The sequence below is a fragment of the Peromyscus maniculatus genome, chromosome 2, assembly GCF_049852395.1.
Source record: "Peromyscus maniculatus bairdii isolate BWxNUB_F1_BW_parent chromosome 2, HU_Pman_BW_mat_3.1, whole genome shotgun sequence".
Lineage (NCBI taxonomy): Eukaryota > Metazoa > Chordata > Mammalia > Rodentia > Cricetidae > Peromyscus > Peromyscus maniculatus.
In genome coordinates, this window is record NC_134853.1 from 132,513,997 (window position 1) to 132,535,606 (window position 21,610).

Consider the following 21,610-nt stretch of genomic DNA (forward strand, 5'->3'; position numbering starts at 1 on the left):
TCTCAGGTATTGTAATACATTGAATGTGTGACTCACACTAACAATACATGTGTAAATGAGAATTTTTACAGAGAAAGGAGGAACATAGCTCTTAGTTTTACAATAAAGGGTGGCCATAAAACGAGACTAATTGTGCTGCATATTCCAAGAGATATGTTTACATTAACTTACTGTTGGCTTCCAGTCCATCAGTTCTATATAAAACTTTCCTTTAATAATTAAATATCTTTCTCCCCTAAGTATTTTTAATTGTAGTAAAATATACATAACATAAAATTTACCACCTTAATCATCTTAAGTGTACAGTTTAGTTGTATTAAATGCATTTATAATTTTGTGTGACAATCACCGCCATACATTTCCCTAACTCCCTAATTTATCTTTCAAAACTGCAGCATGAAACAGTAACTTTATTCCATTTCTCTGCCAATTCTACTTTGTTTTTGTGATCATGAAAAAAAGTCTTTTATCAATGGAAATTCATATTTGTCTTTTTTTTTTCTTTTGGACTGGCTTATTTCACATGGAATACCTTCATGGTTCATGTAATAGAATGTCAGGAGTTTCTTCCTCTTAATGATGGGTAATATTCCATTGTATGTAAATAAAACATTTGCATCTTTCTCCATTAATGGGTATCTTTTAAATATTGTGAATAATGTTGCTATGAACGTGGGTGTGCAAGTATGAGACTTTCAGTTCTGCTTTGTATATTTTTATATGTAGAATATCTGTATTCTATTTTCTTTAGCATTTTTGGAGGAATCAATATACTCATTTTCATAGCAGCTATAACATTTTACATCTTCACCTACTGCAAGGGCCTCATAATGGATGTGAGATCATTTTAATCTTGATTTAAATTTCTCCAATTGTTAATGATGTGGTAAAACTTTTTGTGTGTTTATCAATCATGTGTATCTCTTCTGGAGCAATGTCCATTCAAGTCTTATGAACATTTAAAGTTATTTATCTTTTTTTTTTGTGTGTGTATGGGTGTTTTGCATGTGTGCATGTCTGTGATCTACATGTGTGCAGTGCTTGTGGAGGCTAGATGAAGACAGTGGAGCCCCTGGGACTTGAATTACTGAGGGCTGAGCTGCCATTTGGGTGCTGGAAATTGAACCAGGCTTCTCAGGAAGAGAAGCGGGGTGTGTAACCATTGAGCCGCCTCTCTAGCCCCTTGACCATGTTTTAATTGGGTTGTTTGCTTTTAATTGTTCAATTGTAAGAGATTTCTATTTCACTTTGTCCTGGATATTAAACTTATAAAAATATTTATTTTGCTAATATTGTCTTCAACTCTTTGTATTGACTTTCTTCTTGTTGTATTGTGTTTTGACAAAAATGAAAATTTAAGGTTTTCTAGTTTTTGTTATTGTTGTTACCAGTGTCTGTGTCCTATTCCAAAACCCATTCCAAACCCAATGTTGTGAAGCTTTTGTCTTACATTTTCTTCTGTGAATTTTAAACTTTTAAGGCTTAGATTTTGTTCTTGGTCATTTTAAGTTGATTTTTATATTTTTTTCCCTTATAAAATCACCCATTTAAGGATTTACTTTTGAGTTCTCTGTCCTATCTCACTGGTCTATATGCCAGCCTTAAAGGTAGTCTCACACCATGTAAGCACAGCTATTCTTGTTTTCCAATTTGAATGCCTTTGCTATATTTTCTTCTTGCCTCCTTGCTCTAGAGCTAGGACTTCTAGGTGTATAGATAAAAAGAGCATTCTTGCTTTGTTCTTGATCTTGGAGGAGAAGCTTGTTATCTTTCAACATTGAGCTCTGTTTATTACTTTTTTTTTGTATGTGGGTTTTATTACAGTAAGTTAGTTTATTTGTATTCCTAGTTCTTTCAGTTTTCATTATGAAAAATTGTTAAATTTTATTGTGATTTCTGTTTCAAGTGAGATGATCGCATGTCCTTTTATTTTTTTGGTGAAATATATTGTATCAATCCAATGTCATATATTGAACTATTCTTGCATTACAGGGATCCATCCTATTTTGTTATTGTATTAGTTACTTTTCTCTTTCCATGGTAGAATACACTGAAAAACAAACAAACAAACAACTTATGAGACAAAGGGTTTGTTTTGACTTACAGTTCTAGAGTGGATGTAGTCCACTATGGCAATGAAGGCATCAGTAGGAGCTTGAGGCCAGGCTGAAGGTCAGGAAGCAGAGAGATAGAACAGGAAGTGGAGCCCGGCAATACATCATCAAAGCCTATCCCCAGTGATGTACTTCCTCTAGCAAGGATCCATCTCCTAAAGCTTCCACAGCCTTTCCCCAGAGGAGACCTAGTGTTCAAATACATGAACTTACAGAGGACATTTCTCATTCAAACCATAGCAATCACAGCGTACTTATACTTCTAATGTGTTGCTGAATTCTGCTTCTAGTATTTATTGAGATATTTAGCATAAGAATTTTTTTCTGTAGTTTTCATGAGTATTTGAATCTGGGTTTAGGAAAATACATTCCTTATGTATTGAGATACAAAATACCATCTCTTCTACTTATTCTAACAAAGTTGAGAAAGATAAGCATTAATTCTTCAGTATTAAATTGTGATTATATCAGGTCTTTCTTGGGGGATTTTTTACTTTCCTGATTTAGTTATGTACTCTAAGGTCCATGCCATGAGTCTATCAAAAGTCATTGTTAATTTCTTGCCTCTTAGCTACTTATCAGATTTGTCAGATATGAGAAAGAAAAAAGCAGCCCCTAAGGCTGGGCTCATCTCTCTGGATTTCCTTTTTATATACCAAGTTTCTATTTTACCCAGTATTAGTGCTTAGGTGTTAGCATTTATTTATTTATTTAGTTGTCTACATATTCCAGTTGATTTTAGAAGAAGCCTTGTTCCTGGATATTTATCTTCTAGACTGCCTTACTCTGCTGTATTTTGAGTCTTGTATGTTTGTTCTTTCTGCTTTAAGAAACTCTATGCTCTTCGCTTCCCAATTCCCAGTTTATATCCTGTAACTCTTGCTATATATGGGTACTGAAGACCAGTTCATGAACTTTCACTGACCTCCTGACTGGCTTAGGTATTTTTATTACCGTATTTCATGACATTTCCCAATGCTTTCATTGTACTTGTGGATTAAAATTACATATTCATTGATGGTTTTATTTTGTTTAACATTTATCTTCTTTGTGGAATTTAAGACTCTTGGGAAAAATCTATGGCTTACTGGTTATGAGAACATATCTGTAGTCTTTGTAGTTAAAGGACTAAGAGAGAAAGATGATACATTCTAGGCCAACCCAGGGTACACAGTGAAGCCCTGCCTCGAGTAGATGATCAAATAAACATGAAGATGTAAGAAAAGAGCCACATCTGTATTTCTCATTGTAGCTCCCAGCTGTGACCTAAGTGGAGAATTTGGAATTTCTTTATAGATGGAATATATGTATGGAGGGTAGAATGAGACTCCAAGGAAAATAGTACTAGTTAAAGGAAGGAAGCACTTAGCCTTTTTAGTGTGTTCTCAGAGGATAGAGATGATTCCTTTTTCTTACTTTTGAAAATTTATAAAAAGCATTTTAGAAGGTCTTTTATAATATACATAAATTGTTATCACTCAGATTAAGAAATAGATATAACATATTTATAAAAAACATGCACAGTCTACTAAGGGATAAACAAACATGTTGTCTATTCAGTAATTATTTTGACTTTTGATTTTTAATATTTATTTATTGTGTGCAGGGGCACTTGTTCTTCTATTATTGGCACACATGGAAGTCAGAGCTATATTTACGGCAGTTGCTTCCCTACTTCCATTATGTGGCTCTCAGGGATCAAGCTCAGGTCCTCAGGCATGGCAGCAAATACCCATACACACTGGTCCAACTTGCAGGGTATATTTTAGCAAATAAAGAAGGACATAAGAAAAATGGCCATATTTATTTTCTCATTGGAGTGCCAAGTTATGACATAAGTGGAGGATGTAAATTTCTTCATAGATGAAATATATGGGTGGAAGGTTGAATGGGACTTCCATTCATGGAAAACAGCAGAAATTAAAGGAATGAAGGAAGCAATTATGCTTTTGTAATGAGTTCTCAGAAGTAGATTAGAGTAACTTATTGTTACTGACTTTTTGACCTAAGGAGATTTTTCCTTCAAACTTTCAGATGATACAGCAGTGTTCGAGTTGATACAGCTAGTTCCACCAGGTATTGTATTACATATTGATGAGGCAACTCATCTCAATGAAATATTTCTAAATATCTCTTCTCCCCTCTATCTACCAAATAACAGCAATGCTTATTTTTTTAAACCAGTGATTTACTATATATATGCCAAAACAACAAACACAGAAAAGTTTATATGAATACCAATTTAATGCATTGTTCCAAAGTTAAACATGTTAAAATAATTGAAAGTGGAAGGTAACATCTTTATAATTTTAGAATATTTTTGACAGTAATGTAAATTGAATTTTCAATTTTTGAGATTTTAAAAATAAAATTACACATAATTATTAAACAGGATTTTTGGGCTTTTTTTTGAGTGTGTGTGTGTGTTGACAATTATTGGGAATGAAGAGGGTGGTAGCCTTACTTACTTACAAGGTAAACATGAGTTCCTGAGGAGAGAGGTTACCTATTAAAATATAGACTAGTGTTAGTAATGTTACTGATTTCTAGGACTATCAAAATCTTAGTTAAATCTTCATTTTATGCAACAGATATCTCTATTTTATTAAATACAAGGAATCTCAGAATTTTCAGTATTGCACACATACTTAATTTACTAGCCACAAAGTCTACAAAGGGTCTCAATTATTCTTAATGTCCAGTCTTGCACCACATGAGGGAAAATGGAAAAGACAGAAGACAGAAGTTGCTAGAGATGGTAATAAGCTTTTGATATATAAATTTAACGCAACTTTGTATTTTTAAAGAACTCCTTTTTCTAAGAGTTCATTGGTTCTCACTGAGTGTACATGAACACTACTGTTCTCCAAGGCGTGAGGCAGAGGTTTACTAATATATCATATTCCTGAATTTGAAGAAAAGTGTTAAAGTATTTAATATATCCTTATTTTAATTTTCCTTTTATAGAAGATAAACATTGCCTTCAAGCAGGTATACAATAAGGCATCAGGCAATATATATATATTATATTTGATGATTTTGTTTCTAAATAGAATGTTTTGTTATAATTTGAATCATAGGATATCTTTCTTATAGTGGGAGAAACACTGTCTACCTATGATGAAAATACACGAGATTTCATGTTCCCGGGTCCAAACCAAGTTTCTGGACACCATGATTCAAACCGCCAGGTTACCATGAGGAGGATTTCTGGACTAAGAGTAAGTAATTGCAGTTTTCAGGTCAGCTCTTGATGCAGGGTCATGGGTAAGAACTAGCATGCAGGCTTCTGTGCATTGAATGTGTAGAACAAACTAAAAAAAAAAAAAAAACTTAATTTGTTTTCAAACTTGTTTCATATAATTAGGTTATTTTAAGTATCCTGAACATAATGAAAACAATTTAGCAAAAATTAAGGTATTTATTGTCCAAACTAACACAGATCATATTGGCTGACCTTCTTCACAACTTGCAAGTTGTTTCTCCTCTACACTGCCCGTCCTCATCCCTCTGTGTCTGTCACATTTTCTGTTTCTGTCTTGGGAAAGCTTAACAAACATTTATTTGAGCAATAACCAGTCTCAACATTTAGGGAAACCAAAATTTAAAACATATATGATTTGCTGGAAAATATGAATAAATATTAAATATTTATAAATTGAGAATTTTTGTATGCTGCTGTGTCATAAGCTGAAACAATCAAAACTCAAAATTATTTAATAAAGACTAATATTTTTCTAGCATATTATGTTCTAGGTATATGTCTTCAACATATACTCACTGGGATACCAAGAGCCCTCTTACATTGCTTTTACTCCTGGTGCTAGAAATTGGGACCCTGGGCCTTTTGCGCATTAGTCATCAGTTTACCACTGAGTCACAGCATAGGCTAAGATGTTTTCTTATAGTTCTGTAACAGTGTAGCAAATATAATGACTGAAACTTATCCCAGTTTGGATAAAGCTCAGATAGATAGATTATAAAGTGTTCATTGATTGCACACCTAAGTTTAAATGCTTCATTAAAAGAACCTTTCTTTCTGAGGGGTGATAATTGTGTGGCAAATAAACATTAGACCCAATACTGCCTCCACACAAAGCTCTCCCATCCTTTCCTGTAACTTCTCTGATTTGAAAATATCTTTATTCCTGAAAATCAGCTTGCTACTCAGAAGAACTCAGATATGCCCACTTTGTTTCAAAAGCAGAGAAGTAAAAGTTGTTTAACTTGAAATTATTTGGGCAAACAGTTTTTAAATGAATTTTATGGAATCCTAATATAAATAAATAAAGTGGGTGATATATGAGCTAATATAGTGAATTAAATAGATTTTCCTGTATGTCTAGGTTTATGATAAGCTGTGTCCAAAGAAATAGCAAGTTCAGTTTACTGAAAGTATAAAAGTTGACTCTGTAACAAATGAAAACCTTTCTTTTGTGGAATTTTTTTTATGTTGTTAGCTTTTATACTATCATTGTCTTCAAAGAGTATTTTAAGAGTCATGTGGAAGCTCATAAAGAAAAAATATCATATTTAGTTTATGTTCTCTTTAAGGTAATTTAACTTGCTTTGTCATTTGAAGACAGCAATCGAAAGTCAACTGTGTGGAGTGTTTACAGGAATTTTTTTTCATCACTTAACTTGAGTTTCTTTCTTTCTTTTTTTTTTTTTTTTTTTTTTTTTTGGTTTTTCGAGACAGGGTTTCTCTGTGTAGCTTTGCATCTTTCCTGGAACTCACTTGGTAGCCCAGGCTGGCCTCGAACTCACAGAGATCCGCCTGCCTCTGCCTCCCGAGTGCTGGGATTAAAGGCGTGCGCCACCACCGCCCGGCAACTTGAGTTTCTTTTGTATATATTCAGAAAGTGTTTTATAACTGAGGCAAAGATATCTAAAAGTGAGGACTTCCAATAACAGCCGTGTGAAGAGTTTGGCAGATCTTCTCTGAGTACCAAGCACATGTGAAACTGGACAAAGTTACCATAGTCAACAATGGGCAGTGAATACAGACCAACAAGTACAGCAAGCAAATTGTGGGAGTCCAGCTCCCACCTTTTGAAGGGTTTTTAGGAGGAAGAAGGAGGGATAAGAAAATATTAGATAGGAACAGAAACCTAGTCAACGAGAAGAAGGACAAACACAGGACAGCTTTGGGAGGGCCAGGATTAATACCCAATGGCCTCAAGGCTTTATTCAAAAGGCTTTTTATAATAATGCCAAGGGGAGGGGCAAAAGATCATGCACCCCCTTGCATGATCAAAGCACACCATACAGCCAAGTGTAGACCCTTCCAAACACCAAATCATCCAATTATGCAGCCCTGCTGGGTAAAGCAGGCTCAGATTCTCTGACCCTGAGTAAGTTCTCACTAGGAAACCTCTGTGGGTCTTCATAGCAGATGAAATTTTTAATGCTTGAAAAATTGGCTCAAGTTTTAGGTAATACAGCAGGAATTTGGGGCTCCTTTACCTGGGATGCCCCCATGTCCTACTTCTCAGTGATAACTGTATCTTTACAGCTGAGACTGGGCACAAAGAGCAGCAGCTTTGGTGCCAAGGGTTTGAGAAGTGGGGTGAATGGTTTGGCTCTGCCAGCTAAACACAGTGGATCCTGTTGGTAGGAAATGAAGAAACCTTACAACTGTGCAAGGCCTACTGGGGTCAATGGCACACCTTCTAGAAGGTCGACAGAAAGATCCAGAAACAAAGGGACAAGAAGAAGGCTGAGAGAAGCTCTCTCCCTTTCCTCTCTTACCTTGAAAGACAATGAGAGATGAAAAGAATTCCCGGGAAACTAGCTGTAGCTATGAATTTATTTCTTCACCTATCACTGAAAGTCAGCAGAAGGGGAACCCAGTGTGGCTTCTATGAAAAATTGAATAATAGAAAAGACATGGAACAGAAAGTAAATTGAATAAGTATGGGGAGAGTGGACAGCCTTGTCTCGTTCCTGATTTTAGTGGAATTGCTTTGAGTTTCTCTCCATTTAATTTGATGTTGGCTGTTGGTTTGCTATATATTGCCTTTATTATGTTTAGGTATGTTCCCTGTATTCCTGATCGCTCCAAGACTTTTATCATGAAGGGGTGTTGGATTTTGTCAAATGCCTTTTCTGCATCTAGTGAGATGATCATGTGGTTTTTTTCTTTGAGTTTGTTTATATGGTGTATTACATTGATGGACTTTCGTATGTTGAACCACCCTTGCATCCCTGGGATGAAGCCTACTTGATCATGGTGGATAATTGTTCTGATGTGTTCTTGGAGTCTGTTTGCCAGTATTTTATTGAGTATTTTTGCATCAATGTTCATGAGGGAGATCGGTCTGTAGTTCTCTTTCTTTGTTGCATCCTTGTTTGGTTTAGGAATCAGGGTAATTGTAGCCTCATAGAAGGAGTTTGGTAATGTTCCTTCTGTTTCTATTATGTGGAACAATTTAGAGAGTATTGGTATTAACTCTTCTTTGAAGATCTGGTAGAATTCTACGCTGAAACCATCTGGTCCTGGGCTTTTTTTTGGTTGGGAGACCTTTAATGACTGTTTCTATTTCCTTAGGGGTTATTGGACTATTTAAATAGTTTATCTGGTCTTGATTAAACTTAGGTATGTGGTATCTATCCAGAAGAATGTCCATTTCTTTTAGGTTTTCCAGTTTTGTGGAGTAGAGGTTTTTGAAATATGACCTTATAATTCTCTGGATTTCCTCAATGTCTGTTGTTATGTCCCCCTTTTCATTTCTGATTTTGTTGATTTGGATTCTCTCTTTCTGTCTTTTGGTTAGTTTGGATAAGGGCTTGTCTATCTTGTTGATTTTCTCAAAGAACCAACTCTTTGTTTCATTAATTTTTTGTATTATTCTCTTAGTTTCTAATTTATTAATTTCACCTCTCACTTTGATAATTTCCTGGCGTCTATTCTTCCTGGGAGACTTTGCTTCTTCTTGTTCTAGAGCTTTCAGATGTGCTGTTAATTCACTAGTGTGCGATTTCTCCAACTTCTTTATGTGGGCATTTAGTGCTATGAATTTCCCTCTTAACACTGCTTTCATAGTGTCCCATAAGTTTGGGTATGTGGTGTCTTCATTTTCATTGATCTCTAGGAAGTCTTTAATTTCTTTCTTTATTTCTTCCTTAACCCATTGGTGATTCAGTTGAGCATTATTCAGTTTCCATGAGGTTGTAGGTTTTCTGTAGTTTTTGTTGTTGTTGAAATCTAGCTTTAAACCATGGTGATCTGATAGAACACAGGAGGTTATTCTGATTGTTTTGTATCTGTTGAGATTTGCTTTGTGGCCAAGTATGTGGTCGATTTTAGAGAAATTTCCATGGGGTGCTGAGAAGAAAGTATATTCTTTCTTGTTAGGATGGAATGTTCTGTAGATATCTATTAGGTCCAATTGGGTCATGACATCGGTTAAGTCCTTTATTTCTCTGTTAAGTTTCGATTTGGGAGATCTGTCCAGTGGTGAAAGTGGGGTGTTGAGATCTCCCACTATTTTTTTTTTTTTTTTTTTGGTTTTTCGAGACAGGGTTTCTCTGTGTAGCTTTGCGCCTTTCCTGGAGCTCACTTGGTAGCCCAGGCTGGCCTCGAACTCACAGAGATCCGCCTGGCTCTGCCTCCCGAGTGCTGGGATTAAAGGCGTGCGCCACCACCGCCCGGCTAGAGATCTCCCACTATTAATGTGTGGGGTTTTATATGTGGTTTAAGCTTTAGTAATGTTTCTTTTACATATGTGGGTGCCCTTGTGTTTGGGGCATATATGTTCAGAATTGAAACTTCATCTTGGTCGATCTTTCCTGTGACGAGGATGTAATGTCCTTCTTGATCTCTTTTGATTGATTTTAGTTTGAAGTCTATTTTGTTGGATATCAGGATGGCTACCCCTGCTTGTTTCTTAAGACCATTTGATTGAAAAGTCTTTTCCCAGCCTTTTATTCTTAGGTAGTGTCTATCTTTGAATTTGAGATGTGTTTCTTGTATGCAGCAGAAAGATGGGTCCTGCTTTCGTATCCATTCTGTAAGTCTATGTCTTTTTATAGGTGAATTAAGTCCGTTGATATTAAGGGATATTAATGACCAGTGATTCTTCATCTCTGTTATTTTTGGTGGTAGTGTGTGTGTACTTCTCTTCTTTGGGGTTTACTGTTGTGGCTTTATCTATTGCCTGTGTTTTCAAGTGTGTATCTGACTTCCCTCGGTTGGAATTTTCCTTCTAGTGCTTTCTGTAGGGCTGGGTTTGTGGATAGGTATTGTTTAAATCTGGCTTTGTCTTCGAATGTCTTGTTCCTTCCGTCTATGATGATTGAAAGTTTTGCTGGGTATATTAGTCTGGGCTGACATCCATGGTCTCTTAGTGTCTGCATTACATCTGTCCAGGTCCTTCTGGCTTTCAAAGTCTCCATTGAGAAATCGGGTGTTATTCTGATGGGTTTACCTTTATAGGTCACTTGGCCTTTTTCCTTGGCTGCTCTTAATATTCTTTCTTTATTCTGTACATTTAGTTGTTTAATTATTATGTGTCGAGGGGACTTTTTTTGGGGGTCTAGTCTGTTTGGTGTTCTATAGGCTTCTTGTATCTTCATAGGCATTTCCTTCTTTAAGTTGGGAAAGTTTTCTTCTATAATTTTGTTGAATATATTTTCTGTGCCTTTGAGTTGGTATTCTTCACCTTCTTCTATCCCTATAATTCGTAGGTTTGGTCTTTTTATGGTGTCCCAGATTTCTTGGACATTTTGGTTCATGACTTTGTTGGCTTTAGTGTTTCCTTCGACTGATGGAACTATTTCTTCTACTGTATCTTCAATGCCAGAAATCCTCTCTTCCATCTCTTGCATTCTGTTGGTTATACTTGCATCCGAAGTTCCTGATCTTTTACTCAGGTTTTCTATTTCCAGCATTCCCTCTGTTTGTGTCTTTTTTATTTTTTCAATTTCCCTTTTCAGTTCTTGGACTGTTTCCTTTGTTTGTTTCATTGCTTTTTCATGATTTTCTTTCAGTGCTTTATTGTTTTCTTCCAGGATTTTAATGTTTTCTTCCAGGACTTTATTGTTTTCTTGGAGGGCTTTATTGTTTTCTTCTAATTTGTTTGCCCTTTCCTCTAGTTGTTTACAGCGTTCTTCCAATTTTCTTGTCTTTTCCTCTACACAAGCCTCTACCTTCTTCATGAAGTTACTCATAAGGCTACTTTCTTCTGCTTCTTCCAATTTTTGGTGTTCAGGTCTAGATGTTGGAGGCGAGCTAGGTTCTGGTGATGCTGTATTGCTCTTCATTTTGCTGTATGTACTTCTGCTTTGACATCTGCCCATCTCCTTGTGGTTCCTTCTTGGTCTTATCAGTGGACTTGTTTCACAAAGAGCTGACAGACTTAGGAAGACTCTCTCTCTTGTCCAAAAGGGAGTTCTCTTGTCCAACTCTTTGGTCCAGAAGGGAAGTCAGGGGCAAGCTCTGGTCCAGAATGGCAGTCGGGGACAGGCTGGGAGCTGGGGGCCGGTCTCTAAGTCTCAGGAAGTGGCTGGGGTCTTGGGCAGATGGGCGTGGGGGCAGGGCGCGGAGACTGCAGGGGCTGCCGGGGGCTTGGAAATGGGGATCCCTCCCGGTGGGGCTAGAAGGGGAGCTGCCCGGTGGCCAGAACCTGGTGCCAAGTTGGGCAGGCCTCTCAGGAGTGGCTGGTGGCCAGGGATGGGGTCCGAGCTGGACCCAGGCACTCACCTCTGGTCCAGAAGGGAAGTCGTCGGGGGCAGGCTGGGAGCTGGGGGCCGGTCTCTAAGTCTCAGGAAGTGGCTGGGGTCTTGGGCAGATGGGCGTGGGGGTAGGGCGCGGAGACTGCAGGGGCTGCCGGGGGCTTGGAAAAGGGGATCCCTCCCGGTGGGGCTAGAAGGGGAGCTGCCCAGTGGCCAGAACCTGGTGCCAAGTTGGGCAGGTCCTCCCGGGTGGCTGGTAACCCAGACTCAGAAAGACAAATATGGTATGTACTCACTCATAGGAAGATGCTAGATGTGGAACAAGGATGACTAGACTGCTACTCACATCACCAGTGAGGCTACCTGGAAAACGGGACCCCAAAAAAAGACACGGAGAAATGGACGAGATCTACATGAATAGCCTGGTCATGAGTGGGAACAATGAAGGGCGACAGTCGAGGGAAAGAGTGGGAGATCCTAGCTGGATCAAGAAAAGAGAGGGAGAACAAGGAATAGGAGACCATGGTAAATGAAGACCACATGAGAAGGTGAGAAGGGGAGGAAGCAGAGAGCTAGGGAGGCCCACGGAGATCCACAAAGATACCCCCTCAAAAGACTGCTGGCAATGGTCGCGAGACGGCAGGAACTGACCTACTCTGGTGATGGGATGGCCAGACACCCAGATAGTGGTGCCATAAACCCCATCCAAGGACTGAGGAATCTGAAGGCAGACATCCACGGCTGGGCCCCTGGTGGAGCACTGGGAGTCTAATTAGTGAGTAAGAAGAGGGTTTATATGAGCGAGAATTGTTGACGCCAAGGTTGGATAAAGCACCGGGACAAATAACCAAATGAATGGAAGCACAGGATCTATGAACCAAAGGCTGAGGGGCCCCCAACTGGATCAGGCCACCTGAACGGGTGAGACAGTCATTTGGCTTGATCTGTTTGGGAGGCAGCTGTGCATTGGTGCCAGGTCCTGGGCTCGTTGCATGAGTTGGCTGTTTGAATCCTGGGACTTATGCAGGGACACTTGGCTCGGTCTGGGAGGGGGGAATGGACCTGCCTGGACTGAGTCTACCAGGTCAACCCCGGTCCTTGGGGGAGACCTTGATCTGGAGGAGGTGGGAATGGGGGGTGGGCTGGGGGGAGGGGTGGGCGAGAGGGGGAGAACAGGGGATTCTGTGGCTATTATGTTGAACTGAATGGTGTTGTAAAATAATAATAATAATAAAAAAAAAAACAAAAACAAAAAAAAACAAAAAAAAACAAAAAAAAAAGGAGCTAAGAAATTTGCATAGTAATAGAGGTAGCAAGAGCTTGAGGTCAAACTTACTAGGTCATTTTAATTTGACTTAAATTGCTCATTTACAAAAATAAAAAATACAGAAATGTGAAAAAAAATAGTAGAAAGAATGGACACATAAGACACAGATATTGTAATAAGGGACAACAGTAGGGTAGATCCAGCAAAAACAAATATAGTGATTTCAATATCATGCGTGTTGCTGCAAGACAGGGCTGTAAGTGGGGGTGCGTCACAAAAGAAGTCATGGATGACATTAGACTTGCAGAAATCCAGTGTTCCCATGCATATCATATTAACAGTAGAATCCACAGCTCCAAGCACATATGAGACAGTAAGAAGGGCACTGCAGAATCTGCTGGACATAACAAATGAATAGTGTAGAGGGTTACAGATAGCTACGTACCGATCATAGGCCATCGAAGACAGAAGAAAACACTCAGTAGCAGCAAAAAGGACAAAAAAGTAAATTTGAGTGAAGCAGCCTATGAAGGAAATGCTCTTGTTTGAAGTCAGCAGGTTCTCTAAGGTTTTAGGTGTGATGACAGTTGAGTAACTGAGGTCAAGGAATGACAGGTGGGTGAGGAAGAAATACATCGGAGTGTGAAGCTGGACATCTAGACGAATAATCAGCATCATGCCTATGTTCCCCAGCACAGTGACCAGGTATATCAGGAGAAACAGCACAGAGAGGACCAGCTGGATCTCCTTGGAATCTGTCAGTCCCATGAGGATGAAATCAGGCTTATTTGTGTAGTTCCAGGTGTTCATTGTGAGCTACCCTAAACTGTTCAGAAATTAAAGTTAACAGCTATGTTGAATAAACCTTAATAAAATATTTTATATATGTTTAAAAAAAAAAGAAAGTAAATTGAACATCAACATTAGGGTATAAATCCAGCCATATCAATTATTCTGTTTACATATAAGTGAAAATAAGCACTCTAGTCAGTGGTTTGTGGTCCTGGCAGGCAACAATGACTTGTCTTAAGAATCTTGTGATTCTGAGCTACCTTCTGTGAGTCCCACTACTGTGATAAGGATTCAAACCATCATCTGGAATTAAATCATGGCACGTTTATGGATTTGCTTAGTAAGCTTGGACAAAGCACAGAGACCTGTAGCTAGCTAGGGTTCATGAGTGGATTGATTTGACATGGAGATGATCATATGTTTTAACTGTGGCTGCCTTGGTGGTGGTGGTGGGTAGACTCTGAGCTCCACAACATTCTTATCTTTGAATTGTAGTCTTAGTATCTTATGAAGTAGTATTTAACAGATGCTTCTTGACTGAATTCAGTGAATGAATTACTTCTTGACATAGGCTCAGTGGAGAAACCTACTTTTAAGATGGTATGATTTTGTCAGTTTGTCTAGGCTCTAGTACCCATGCAACAATCTGGATGTTACTGTGAAGCAATTTGATGATGTGATGAAGATTTATAAACAATTGACTTCACAAGAAGATTACTACTTGACAGTGCAAATGGCCTTCATCTCTTCAAGTTGGAGATTACAACAGCAAATACTGAGGTTTTCTGAGGAAGGAAGAATTATGTTTCATGGAAGCAATAGAAATCCTATGTATTTCTAATATTCCAGCCTATCCCATAGGCTTTCATGCTCAAAATAATGTGTCAATTTATTCCTTCATTTCCAATTTATTGCCATTTCCCACAGTTGTGTGAATTAATTCCCTAAGACAAATCTATGTATATGAATAGTCCTATTACATACTAGACTTCAAAAGGCTCATAAAAATACTATCTTAACTACTGGGAACTCACAGTGAGATAGGCAATACTCAGGGAAGTTTAAAGTGGAATGCCACAGGCCAGGTGGTGATAGTAGACAGTTTTGCACTTCTTGACATTCTGATTGGAGTTGGACTATATGTACAGTGGTGGCTATGGTGTATATTTAGTTATGCAACAGGCCATACTTTCTAGATTTATGGAGTATATAGGATGGATTGACTAATGACATTTTTTTCAGTCCAAATCCTCATCATTAAATGATGCATTGGCTATATTTAAAGAAATTCTTTGATACTCCTCTCTGTCTGGATTTTGGGATTATTAGGCACCAGTGGTTTTGCCACTTTGCCCACATTTGAATCAGAATGTGTGCATAGACTTCCCTGTGCTTGCTGCACATGTGTACAGTGGGTGTTGTCATATAGAGAGCTTGTCTCCCTAGTTCTTATGTCTTCTGACCTTGAAGAACTATTCTAGAAGCAATACTGATATATAACCAAAGAACCTGACCTATGTGAGGATTCTTACATGCCAACACTGGATTTTAAACTGAGTTTGTAAAGTTGTAAAAGGTCAAGACTTCTTGCTTCCTTTTTTGCAGGGGAGGAGCATGAGTGTATTTTGCATGTAAGAAGAATGCAATTTATAGTCACAAGGAAAACTGCACATACATATTTAATACTCCTCCACAAAAAATAGCCTAGCTTTGAGTCTTCGAATGTGACCCACATTTACCAAGTTTTAGAGAAATACATTATGTATAGTAGATCTCTAACAAGTGGGTGTAGTAGATATCATTGATATTGATTCTTGGGCAACTCAAATTTACCCTTTATAATGGATATGTTTTAAATTCTAAACTTAGTTGTTCACAGACAGGGTTTACAGAGGGCTTGGTCAGTGTCTGACTTCTATTGCACTGGGGAAAAGCTACCCAAGGGCTAGCTGACATGGTTAACAGTTGGTGTATGTATAATGTGGGCTTCCACATGTTTCCTTGGATGCTTTGTAATTGTCCCTTCGAACTGTCTCCTTTTCTCCATTTATCTCAAAATGTTGAGATATTAAGTTGATTATTGAAATGTTGGTAGAGATAGAACCCAGATTAATATCTACACCTGAATATAAAGTATATTATAAGAAAAAGGCTATAGAAAAATTTCAGAGACCTCCTCTGTCTAAAGGTTACACAATTGGGAGTTATACATCCAAATTAGGCATCCAAACTATTCCATTAAAAAATTAATAGAGTGGAGGGGTTTAGGATGAACTTGAGGGATGAAGTAGAAGAGGAAAGTAATAGAATTTTATTTTAATTAAAATGTATTAAAATATAATAAGATAAAAATTTAATACACAGTTAAATATTATATATATTTGTAATAGACAATGGTGTTTTGATGTATGTAGAATTTCTGGAATGGCTAAATAGAGCTAATAATTATGTCTTGATTATGTAGTTAAATGTCTTAAATTGTAAATGTAAAGAATGTTAAAATCAATTAAATACATTCACATATTTATGACTAATATGTTATAATTTAAAATCTTCAAACACTTTGACAGAGAGACACTTGAAAATGAAAACAATTTTAAATTATTCCATAAAAGTAATATAATTGTTCCAGACCGAATCATTAGCAATGAAACTGCTAATTAGTAATATTTATCATTACTATGTTCTTCATAATAATAAAAAGATGAAACTAACAATTGAAGTCCTCAGTCTTGAAAAGTATTTGTGATTTTAGATCCTGTTCTCACCACTGACTGTATCTTTTTAATATGTAAAAATACCATTTTTTAATCTTGCAGGGAATTGCTCCAAAGCTGGAATTTTCTACAACTTCAGTGATCACGGAATGTCTGATAAGCTCAAGGAAGTGCCGCACTCAGGTTAAAATAGTTTAACTATTTAATGATCATGTGGCTCATGTGGATAGATATGTGGCAGGCGGTATCCCTGTTTTGGCTGCATTTTCTCTCACCATCCCCTCAGTCTTTGGCTTAAGTAAAGCAGCTAGCAAAGTACTGGGCAGTTTGATGCATCATAGGAAACAGGAGAACACCAGGCTTAGCGCCATGGCAGAAGGCACTGTGATATGTTTCCTTGGTTATTTACTTATTTTACGTTATGAAATTTTTAATACAAGCAACAATCAAACTGCCTGAAAGAGGCTGAGATCAGGAATTGCCAGAGAAAACTCAGCTGGAGACTTTCATATATTTTACAGAAGTTTCAGGTGACTGCAGAGAGGTCAAGGATACCTTTAAGTGAATGTGACTGAGTTCTCAGACTGGAGACTTGATGTTTATTGAGTGTGACTTCTTGAATGTGTCGAATTCCTAGAGGACTGCTGCTCAGTGCAGTGACTATACTTGTCCTGTCAGATCAATCAAGTTTGGGTATTCCAGCCTAAATAACTCACATTTGTGAAAATTTCCTTTAGTAAGCTTCTGCACCTATTGTTTCTCATATCAATTCTTACCGGGACACAGGGCAATCTTCTGATGGACAAGTGACCTTGCCCAGAGGATTCAATAGGGGCAGGAGAGGCCCAGAAGTGGAAAGGGTGGAAGAATAACTTGCTATATTAGTTTTAAAGCTAATTTTCTGAAGATAATAGCTGTGATCTAAGCTAAGAAAGGTGCAATGAGTTTCCAGAGTACTGGAGGAAGTGTTATTTTGTTAGCCAGATATTTAGGATTCCAAAGCCAATCTGTACCTAATTAATATTTAGACACAGATGTTGGAAGTCTGGCCAGCCTTGCTTACCATGTGTAGGGAACCTTACTGACTGGTTTCTGAGATACTCAGTATGTGCAATTGTAAACTGTTAAAAATGCTTTGCCCAGTATTCAGTTTTTCTTCCTGGACCATACTTAATGAATGATAGAAAAATCCTTTTTATTTTTTAATTCACATAGAAAAGCCTAAACATTTCAAGTGTACATCTCAATATAAGAGCCCTTGTTAATGTAAGGCCCTCCCCTCAGTTACAGTTATTGCATTTTATGCACTTAGGACCTAATATTTTCTGAAAAATACTGGTCTTTTCCTTTTACTTGTTTGGAATTGTCATTTGATTTTTACTAAACAAAGATGTAAGAGAGTAAGTTTTTATATTAGAAAGCATTTAAAATGGTGCTTTAGGGCCTGGGCTCAAATCCCTGCCAAGACTGGGAGGGTATGGGGGAAGAGAGAGGAGGGGAGGAGAGAGAAGAAAGAAAAGTAAAGAAGAAAGGATGAGAGAAGAATGGAAGGGAGGAAGGCAAAAGAGGAGGGCAGTACTGTTTTAGATTATTTATGCTTTATGTTTGTCAGCAATTTAATGAATTGAAGAATCCAGGGTATTAAAGTGGATTTCCAGAGGAAAAATCATTTTCATTTCAATAATTCTTTTAACATGTTTCAAAGTATAATCTATTGTTATATAGTTAAATATTGACAGACTTTTCAGTATGTTGTTAAACATTGTTAAGGTGTAGGTTTTGCTGTATAACAATTCCCGCTAACAGTGGTTTAAAGTTGCAAGTGCTTCTCAGTTCTGGGGGCTAAAGGATGATTCCTCCGCACTAGATTGGCTGGATAAGCCTGAAGGAGCTCAGGTATTTTTGCTCAAACCTGGCATTTGGCAGTTGTGTTTGAAGAGGGTGAAGATCATAAGACTCGTCATCTAGCAGGCTGATAATTGTGGCTTCTTGCTTTAGGAAGAGTCTCAGGAAGAGTCAACAACCTTTTTAAAAACCTGGCCTTGTGACAGTGTCCTATTGATCAAAGGAAGTTGCACAGTCAAGCCAGCTTCATTCTGGAGCAGAAACTACCATGGTGTAGATGTAGGGAAGGAAATTATGGCAGTCATTTTGGCAAGAGTACATACAGCTAATATTTTGAGTTTTAGTAGGCAAAACTAGGGGGCACTAAGGAATGGACATGTTTGGACACCATGCATCTGTAATGGATGCTATGAAATTTGTAACTTAATATGCATCATTATAAAAACTTTACTAAGGAAAGAAGATTTGGTATAATCAGAGGTGGGTATGTAAAAAGAAACTTAAGCATCACTTTATGAGTTTAGCTATGGCAGGAAAACAAGGACAAGGAGCTAGAAGTCTAGGGATATGAGTGTTAATAATAGACATGGAGCAGAAGAAATAGGTTGAGGAAAGGAGATTTTTTTGTTTTTGTGTGTGTGTGTGTGTGTGTGTGAGCATGAGATCCTGTAGCTGCAGTGGATCTGTATAGAGGGGAAGTTCAAGACATGCTTGACAGAGGTAATTAAAGCTGAGCTAAAGGGACTGATTTCAGGAGGCAGATGTACATTTTGAGTGGTTTAGGAAACCTCAGAGACCTTTGTAGTTCTAGAATGTCTTCATCTGAGAGTCATTGTGATGCCATAAAGGTGGATGAGGGGAGAGGAGAGCTCTGATACTCTGACACCACTGGTGTCACTGGACTAGGGGGGAGAGGGTCCTGGAACATGCCTTGAAGGACAGGAGAAAGAAGATGACCTGATGGATTGGCCTGTATGGAATTTAGAGACTGTTCTCATTAGAAATATGCTTATTTTTTTCTTTGTATCACTGAATTGAAAAATACCTGGCTCTTATTTTGATTCATATGTATATTTTAAGCACTTAGTCCTTGCACTAAGGGGTGGAGAGAGTGGAGAAGAAATTTGGGTTGGTAGTTTTCCAAGGGATTGAAATGAGGAAGACAAAGATTGTTAGCTTTTTTTTTTCCCTAACCATATGACTCTAGAAAAGAAACGTATTACTAACATCCAATCTAACTGTTAAGGCATTTGTAAGGCAGAGTATAGCAGAATGAAGGATTACCTGAATAGCAGCAAGTCGGAGCCATCTGAATTGTTTTTATTTTTATTATATTTTATTTTAGACAAGGCCTCACTTAGGGTGCCCAGCCTGACTGAAAACTCCGGGGCTCCAGAAGCCTTCTTGCCTCAGTCTCCCATGTAGCTAGATATGTAGTTATATGCCACTGAGCCCAGCTCAGATTTATTTTTAAAAATTCTAGGCTGATATCATCTTTATAAGAAGATGGAAGTACTAGTTATTAAAGTTTATAATCTATCTTTTATGCATCTTTAGTTTTATAAAAAAATATAGGGCCAGAAGTAACATGGTATTTTTGTCTGTCATTGAATTGTCAAATTATGACGTGGACCTTACACTCCTATATATCTTATGTAATTCAAGTAAAACACTTCAGCAAAATGTGTAGTGCTTTAGAGTCTGTTTTGTACATGTGTTATATATAATTATAACATGAATAAGCCTTATTGTTTTGGTAGTTTTCTTCATGATTTCACAACTAGCTAGCAAGTGTATTTTTAGACAAGGGTCTTTTGTTGCCTAGGCTCAAACTGCTTCAGCATCCTACACAGGATCACAGATGTGTGTGACCACACCATATTAGACAAGGGCTCTTTAAAATTATATGTAGTTCTTTTAAACTTTGTAGCCCATTACTTGAATATGTAAATATAAGCAATAAATATTGTTTGCATTAGTTTACTGAAAATGTTTTTGACTTATTTTGAAAATAAGTTTATTTCTTGGAATTTTATTAGTGTTTAAGCATTGGCTTTTAATTTTCATTAAGCCCATGTTAGATTTAAGGACGTTTGATACAATAAGCCTTATTAACTAGGAGAATATGGATTTGATTTCTCCCGTGTGGATGATGGTAGATCCAGGTGGCTTTGATAGCTTTTGTGTACCCTTGAATTACTCTTAAAAGTTTTTTCCTCTCTGTAGAGTTTTAAAAAGTGCCTTCTGCCCACATGAACATTTATTTTCGTTTATGTTTAGGATAAATTTACTTACCATTCAGCTCCAGTTGAAAAATCTCACGGCAGACCGCAATGCAGATCATCAAGATCACAGAAGAAAAAGTCCAAGTCACCCGAGAGGAATAAATACTGCGTAAACACCAAGAACTACGAACAGCCTACGATATCTTCAAAGTCGCACTCTCCTTCTCCCTACACAAAGAGACGGATGTGTGAGCTCTCCGAAGACACCAGGCGGCGGCTGGCCCATTTAAATCTGGGACCCTATGAATTTAAAAAGGAAACAGATAAGCCTCCATTTGTGATTAGACATGTATGTGCTCATAAGAATTTCCATTTGAAACTTGTCAAACCTATCCTGGCACTAAAATATTATGCTGAAATGGATTTTAATAAGTAGCTCATATGAATAGTTTTCTTTCTTGAACTCTTAGCCAGCAGCTAAAAGTAGAAAATTAACTTAAAACCAAAGAACATGCTTTTTGTTCCTCCTTTATGACTTTAATACTGACAGAGATCAAACTCCATTATGATGCCATATCGAGACTTCAAAGTACCCATTCCCTCTCACCTTACACAGTGGGCAGTGCTATAACTCTACAATTGAACTTGGCTGTAATTGACATTGATATTAAAATGCCAAAGTAGGATTTTAAAAGAGAAAACAACGTTTCCTATAAAAAAGGAACCCATTCTAGACTTTTGAAAAATGATAGTGGAAGTAGATGTCCTTTGAGAAGGAGTCCTTGGGGAAAGTGTTAGATCCTGAATCTTTGAAGCCAGCCCTTATTTGATAGGCATGCATAAGAGGGCCTTTGGATTAAGGTTAACGTAGCTTTAATATCTTTCTATGCACAGCCTCATGTTATGATGGAAGTTAGAGCTTTGCGTCCATGACAGATTGACTTTGGTTAAACTGGAGTGCTTGCAGTCAGAACA

The 21,610-nt window shown here is 37.6% G+C and overlaps 2 protein-coding genes across 5 annotated transcripts in view; one reads left to right on the forward strand and one right to left on the reverse strand.

Annotated features, from left to right (window-relative positions):
• Spata6 (spermatogenesis associated 6) overlaps positions 1 to 21,610 on the forward strand; it is a 112,285-nt gene that overhangs the window by 44,118 nt on the left and 46,557 nt on the right. For 3 of the 4 annotated variants that reach the window (XM_076564768.1, XM_006977776.4, XM_076564767.1), the window contains exons 4-7: positions 4,149 to 4,190; positions 5,211 to 5,335; positions 16,668 to 16,748; positions 20,691 to 20,984. In XM_076564768.1, coding sequence (XP_076420883.1) covers positions 4,149 to 4,190; positions 5,211 to 5,335; positions 16,668 to 16,748; positions 20,691 to 20,984 — 542 coding nt within the window. Of the gene's footprint in view, positions 1 to 4,148; positions 4,191 to 5,210; positions 5,336 to 16,667; positions 16,749 to 19,221; positions 19,383 to 20,690; positions 20,985 to 21,610 lie in introns of those variants that run through there. The other variant, XM_042271612.2, reaches the window with a different exon arrangement.
• LOC143271613 (olfactory receptor 8H1-like) lies at positions 13,135 to 13,866 on the reverse strand. Its single transcript, XM_076563465.1, has one exon. It carries the CDS (start codon positions 13,864 to 13,866, stop codon positions 13,135 to 13,137), a length of 732 nt encoding a protein of 243 aa, XP_076419580.1.